This window comes from Vanessa atalanta, chromosome 12 (assembly GCF_905147765.1).
Source record: "Vanessa atalanta chromosome 12, ilVanAtal1.2, whole genome shotgun sequence".
Classification (NCBI taxonomy): Eukaryota; Metazoa; Arthropoda; class Insecta; order Lepidoptera; family Nymphalidae; genus Vanessa; species Vanessa atalanta.
In genome coordinates, this window is record NC_061882.1 from 9,238,694 (window position 1) to 9,246,254 (window position 7,561).

Consider the following 7,561-nt stretch of genomic DNA (forward strand, 5'->3'; position numbering starts at 1 on the left):
TTATACGAACACAAGCCACGTTTATTAATATTAATAACCTACAGAGTTATCATTTAACATTATGACTCATATATTTGTGGCGTTATAACCAAATATAACTTTAATTAGTCGTGTTTTGCTTATTACTAACACAGTGTTTTGTTTACATATTTCAATTCGGAAAGTGTGACGTCAAAATAATTTTAATTTAAACATATACACTTAATACCGTATAGGATTGATTTTATTTTAAAGCGAAAGTGTTGAAGACGCTCACCTCGAGACGGCTCAGAGTTTTATAACATTTTAAGATAAAGTATTTGTCAGAAGCAGAAGCCTTGTACGTCTGTCTGATATCAACCCTTCTTGGTTTTTGTTGTTAGATTGGTTTCTCCCTGCTGTACTAGTTGGTATGGTACTGTTGCATGTGATAATTGAGACGCACTTACACCGGTTGAGATGGTCTTATTCTAAGCCGATAATAAAAACAAATTAAAAATAAGAGAAAAAATCAAATAAGTTTGTTCCAAATGTAAAAACTATAAGATTAATTAAAAACATTTATAATATTTGTGTAACTGTATTTTGTAACCACGAAAAATAAACCTAATACAAAAAGTTAAGAAGTTAATTTAGGAATTATAAATAAGCAATAATAGGAAAAAATCTTCTAAATAGATAGAAGATAGAATGAAGATGAATAGAAAGAAAAGTTACAAAAATATGTTTGAACAGGAAGATTTCCGTAGGATAAGATGAATAATTTTAGAACAGATCTAATCACCCAAAAGCAGCTGATCAAATTGTGGTTTTTCACTTAAATTTCTGTATCTGGTTGATAAGAAAAAGTGGTTCTGGTTCGAAATTCATACTAATATTATAAATGCGAAAGTATCTCTATCTGCCTGTTGCTCTTTCATGGCGAAACCACTGAAGTGAACTTGATGAAAAGTGACTTTCGAGTTTGTTTTTACAGAATAACTACTGTTTACGGTCAGAATTGTCAATAGTACCTATCATGGACAGGCCGTCGTTTCACATCGCGACACGATCTGTTGCACCGGTTACGTAGCAACTTGTAACGGTCCAAGTTTATATCTGTCGGTCATTTTCTAAGTCTTTAATTATGACGCGTAAAGGCAACGATTAAAATAATTTTAAAAAATGAAAAAAATAATATTTATTTGTTTTATTTTAAAATTTTATTTATATCTTTGTGTAAAATAGTATTTTATCTTAATAAAAATATTATAACACATATCCTTAAAGTTTTCGCTGCTTAATAAACGCCTTCAAAATTTATATAACTTTTAGGTTTACTGTTCCTTACCAAATGTAGTTCTAATTTTATATCAAAGAAAAACATATCATATCCGCCTATTGTCACGAATGGCCAAGAGTCTATATAACGATATAGAACGTTATGTACAGTCCCAAAAGCGCTTGAATTGTCGAAACATCAAAAATGTAATCCAATCTACTGTAGTGCTTTCAGAACACAAAATCTAATGGAAATTGAAGTGCTATTTCAAATCTGTCGATTTAAGTTGACCATATTTACATTATCTACTATTCAAATTGTGTAAGCAAATACTATAATGATTTTATTTTTACTAAACTCATATCCTAACGAAACTGATAGGTAACCTACTTTGATTCAAGTTGCAGAAATTAACAAGCGCTTCCTGATGATATAATTGTCACTTTGTCTTTTGGCACTGTATTAAGAAGCACACCAACCATAGGATCTAATATGTTATTTTGATAACAACTTGTTCCTGTGATTAATTCTTATGGTATTATTCCTTTTCAAACATAAAGACAGCAATACATAGTATTACGACTTAGGAATAACTCTTGAGTGGGCGGTACTCATCCAGACGTACAAATAAACAGTACAAAAAACAATACATCCCTTTCTTATTGTGTAGCGTTAAAAAAGGATAGCAAGTTTAAAAGTTGTCTCGTGATTACGGGCCAGATAGAACATATAATATGTATTTAATTTGCACTTTTAATATATTCAAGTGACTTGGACCGCCTTTATATTTTAAAATAAATACAGGTTAAAAGGTCTGTATACTCTATACGTAATGTGATGAATACATCATCGCTATTTCAAATTGCAAAGTGTTGAATCGTTCCTCGATTCAACACTTTGAATAGGTTAAATTAAAACTGACCCAATTTATCGTAATCATTATATACGACGGTTATAAAAGCTATTTTAATAATACTTTTATATAACTTCATTATATAAAATGATTCCAATATTTTCAATATTAAAAAAATCCATTTACCGATAACACATTTCTTTTCAATATAATTTTCTCTTTTCAAGATAGAATCTATCCGTTTTCTCGTTCGATGTTAAAGTTTCTTTCTCTCGAACCCTAATAAGAAATGTAATTTCGCAGGTAAATAAACAGTACAGGATAAAGGACGGCGACCGTTAACACAAACAGCTGTTCGCCCACCTGCCGTTACCGACTTACCGGCTGTGAACACATCTTTGCCTTTTTACAACGTTGTTTAGCTTGAAGGGGACTCATTGAGAAGCTTTTGAACTCCTATAATATGGTTTAATGAATACCTAGTATTGTATACGTTATTTCGTATTTATATTTTTAGTATGTAACATTTTCTATTAGATTTGTTTACTAAAAACATAAGGAATGTAAACTTCGTTAAAGTTAATCTATCAACTCACACGTATTTTTATTAATTGTTTTTTTTTTAGGTTATGTCACGTAGTTTTGATTCAACGGTTATTGAATGAGATGTAAGGTCACAAGAAGGTCTCGTGTCTTATCCACTAGACTCAGATGTCGTTAGAATACGAAAAACATTATGCTTTGAATTCAAATATATTTCAATAAAATATTATTTTTTATTGAATACAGAAATTAAGATAGATAAGGATAAAATAATTTAAATACATCGTTGGTTATTTAAAACTGTTATGGCTTATTTTTTTATTATAACGAAATAGAAATACCTATTCGCTTCGAAATAATTTCCCACGTCTAATATAATATTATCCCAGCCGTATAGGCGTTTTGTGGAAGGTCAAATAGAATACCACACGAGCCATGGAATGCAAAGTGTGAGAGCACACTCATAACTTTCAACCTTCGTCCATTCATATTCAACATTCCCCGTCGAATCCTGAAGATTATCGTGCCTACGTACAAGGACAAAGTTTATTAATTTTCAATGTCGAATAATCTGGAACATAGTAAATGAAAACGTAATTAGAATGTGGAATTAAAATACCAAGCTTTATATATATATTTGAAAATACTACAGTATAAATTAAAATAAATAAATTTTAAGTATCTATATTTTTCCTCGTTTGAATTTCGAATCCGTTCAGCAGTATAGTTGTGATTGAGTAGCATATATGTAGTTTATTATCAATAAAGCCATGTATTTGAAAGAACATGTTCATTGGACCAATACTCATGCTAACCGTGAATTCATCAAAAATATATAGAGGTCTAAATTCACTTGCTAGTCGTCAACTAATCCGATGGAATCTTTATTAAATCATTTTTAATAAGCTACATGCTAATATCGTTGAAGGTTGCACAGGATTGTTAGAAATTTACTTTCGTCAAAGTTTGCAAGGGATAATCTCCAAAGGAAGGCAATTTAAAGTGAATGTACACAATGAGACCAAACTGTTCGAGTTCCTAAGGACATTGACATGAAGTTGAGATTGAGCATCTGTTACAGAAACAAATATCGACAAAGTTTTAATACGCCATTGATGGCTTTTGTTTGCACAGAAACTTATGACTGTAGGCATTTTATGGGACTTTGTGGATCTTTTTGGATATAAATTTGAATGTAACTCTCTGTCTCGCTTTCTTTGACGTCTAAAGTTATGTTCCATAATTAAAAATAAATATATTAAACCGACTTTATCCACATCAATGTAAGTCAAATCTGTTTAAATATGAACACGGACTCCACAAGTAACAGATCAGGTATTGTAGATATTTTAATATTATTTTATTTGCACATAATATTATTAACAATTTATCATTTTATCTCCCAACTTGTAATGGTAAAACTAGTGTACTGATATTTAAAATGGGTAGATACCTATACGCGCTGCTCAATATGATAAAGTAAAACCTTAAGATAAATTTTTAGAAAAGACATAAGACTCGAAGATTTAGTACAGACAAAGTTTTCTTCATTTCGCTTTAAGACTGAAATGAAATTTTGTATTAATTTTAAAATTACAAATTTTCATGAACAAAAAACCTGGCTAAGCTATATAATATATATGATAATAGTATAGAGATATATTATATTAATAATATACTAATTTCGTAGTACTACCAAAATTATCGTGTCTTGGTCAAAGAATGAAAAATGACTGAACAATGAAAGGATGAAAGATTAATTTCATGTCGTTAAAGAAATATACGCAACGTTACTGCACAGCGAGCTCCCTAACCTTACCATGCATAATTAAATCGTAGAGCAGCTGGGGAATAATTAAACGACCTTAATTCTTAGATACGGCATAATAAAAAATATATTGTTTCAACATTTAGTCTCATAACATATAAAACGTATTATTAAAAAGCTTTCCTGTATGAAAATTCCTAATTAGTTACTTATTTTGTCTATGTCGAGAAATTTAAATGAGAAACCTTTATAATTTAACATTGAAGTCTTATCAAAGGGATAAGATATCAATTACTAAACATTGGTACAGCGATACCTTTGGGATACTAAACCAGTTCAGACGTAAGTACTGAAGGGTCTCGCTTCTCACGAGCAAAACAAATTATAATTGTTATGTTATTAGTTATTGCAATCATAAATCTATTATGATATTTATTACGAATTCGCTTAACTTCATTACGTATACGTATGTGAGTAATAAAACCGAAATTAATAACGTACATATTTATTAAACTAAAATATCTATAGCAATAAATGAGAAAAGTTTCTTTCTTAATTCCTAACTGAAAATACTACTTAACCTAAATAATATAATACTCATTTGGTACTCGTAAAACTTATACCCGAAGATGCAGTGTGTTCCGGAAAAGGTCGTCGTTAATATTATTATGTGTGTAGTTGCGCTTCGCAGTTTCATTAATAATATAATGTCATTGTAAGTTGCATATAAATTTTCAATTAACCCCGTGCCATTTCTTAAGACTCGTCTTCCTTAGAACAACCACAATGCAACACGAGACTTGTGTTTATATTTGTCGTAAGTCGTTTCTAAAGAAGGTTAATATTCTTCTGGTAGGTAGGAAGTTATATTGCATATATGTAGCTTTGTTTTTTATTTACTTGATTAAGAAAAGGCAAAGATATAGGACACAAACAGCCTACGGCGGACTTTAAACAAGTTATGAATTCAAGTTCCGATTATAAAAGCAAAAAATTCTAACTTTGCAATGTTTTTGTTCAATAATTTTAACCAGTGTTTTTTAGTGTGAACAAAATAAGACATCAGTTTTTTGTGAAAACTTTAATTTATGAGCGTCAATAACCTACTGGTCGATTTTGACGACGACAAGAAATTCTTTCATGCAATTTCGTTTTTAAATATATATTTTAATATGAGTTGTAAAAAAAATATCTTATATTTATTTAGAAATTGTTTTTTTTTATTTAAATGAATAAAAAATCTTTAATTCAATTACATTAACTGTTTTATAAAATATGTTTACTGTTCTAAATAAGTTTAAGACATGACATCAAAGAGACGCTTGCATGCGAAAGGGTTGACAAGACATCTGTAGTTTAGTAAGGCTATGACATTTCAATTTTATTCCTATTGGGACGCAGATTGAAAACCGATCGATCAATTGGAACATATTTACGAACGTTATAAACCTCGAATTGTATTGTAGTTATATTAATTTCAGCTGTAATCAACTATGTGGCAGGTATTTCATAGAAAATAATAATGATATTCATGAAACTTACGGTAACCAAGGCTGCGTCCTTGGAGCTGTAAGGTGTGTCGAAAGAATAAATCGATTTACATATGTACGCATTGTTTTTTTTTTGAAAGTCATTAATGGATTACCTTTTTTAGGTACATATATAATAAGCCTTTAATAAATATGTTTTATCGCTCTTTAATATTACTATATTATTAAAGTATAAAATATAATATAATACTCTGTAAAATACTGGTTTACCTATTTACATTAAAAAAATTGTTTTTTTTTTTTAGTGAATTGATTATTTATAGTACCGATATTATTAATACAGTTTTAATTTCTATCAAAGAAATATAAAGCGCGATAGTTACTTAACATCTACTTACATTAAATTAACGTTATATCTTTTATAAAACCTAAACATAGAATTAATATCATAAAAAAATAAAAATACGTCTTTATAATGAAAATAATTATGACGCTTTAATGAATCACAAGGTGCTTATTTGTTGTTTTTAAATTTTGAGGATGTACATCGGGTCTTACAAAATTTAAAAATATACATAATTATTTTACGAAATATATAAAAATAATAGATTTGGTATGGTGCGTACATATTTCGTTTTTAAATATGTTCAAAAGTAGTCTTATTTAATAAGCAGAATTTATTCTTGTTAAGACTATCGCCAATTAACTTTAATTAAGCATGCTTAGAACATTTAGTAAGCGCGCGAACACGTGATGCAATTAGAACCTTGTCTTTATTATATACATACATAATTATATACCTTTTTAGTATAATGTAATATAATATTTGAGCCAATATTTTTAACGCAGTAAAAGTTTTTACAAGATATTTTTTACGATTCGTTAATTATATTTATAAAAGAAATTGTCTTACAATTAAATAATTATCGGAATAAACGTACATAATTTTAGTTACGTATTTGCGACATGAATAAACAGGAATTTATTAAAATATAAATAATAAAATTTAAATACATACATGTGCTGGAAACATGGCACTCATTCAGAACACACTGGTAGATTATCCAGGATTCCAGTTCAATCATCGTGGATGCTGTCATTTTCCGACAATTAATAAATAACACTTCAGTCAATAAATAGGAAATACTTATTGTATCTTTTTAATTTCACTACTGCCTTTCACTTAACATCAATATTTAATAATAACAATCCATATGTCTTGAATTTTAAGTCAATATTATTAAACAGTAAATAGTCCGTCAACATACGAAACGTACTCAATGTTTTGATACCGCCCACGTCCTAAGCTTAAGCTTAATATATAAAGATGATACAATTAAGCTATCCTCTCGGCTACTAGTGTAGTTCTACGCTAACCGCCCCAGCCGGAATCGGAAATTACAATGTGAGTTGCCATGATTCAGTAACACAATTTGCCATAAATTTGAAGTGATGGAATTTTCTATTCATCAAATTCCAAAATGTCTGATATTTAAAAGTAAAGCAATATTATTAAACAATGTAAGGGGACTAATTAAAGTAAATGTGATTCAACACAATAAATATTTAAAAAATATTTAATTATTAGTTTCTTACAATATATGTCTATTTTATTCATATTTAAATTATTAAATGATTATCCAGTTATTTTTTAAATATTGCCTAAC

General features: G+C 28.8%; 1 protein-coding gene across 2 annotated transcripts in view; it reads right to left on the reverse strand.

Annotated features, from left to right (window-relative positions):
• LOC125067701 (tumor necrosis factor alpha-induced protein 8-like protein) overlaps positions 1-7,245 on the reverse strand; it is a 56,268-nt gene extending 49,023 nt beyond the window's left edge. For both annotated transcript variants that reach the window (XM_047676425.1, XM_047676426.1), the window contains exon 1: positions 6,913-7,245. In XM_047676425.1, coding sequence (XP_047532381.1) covers positions 6,913-6,994 — 82 coding nt within the window. In that variant the 5' untranslated portion in view covers positions 6,995-7,245. The remainder of the gene's footprint in view (positions 1-6,912) is intronic.
• Positions 7,246-7,561: the final 316 nt, after the last annotated feature.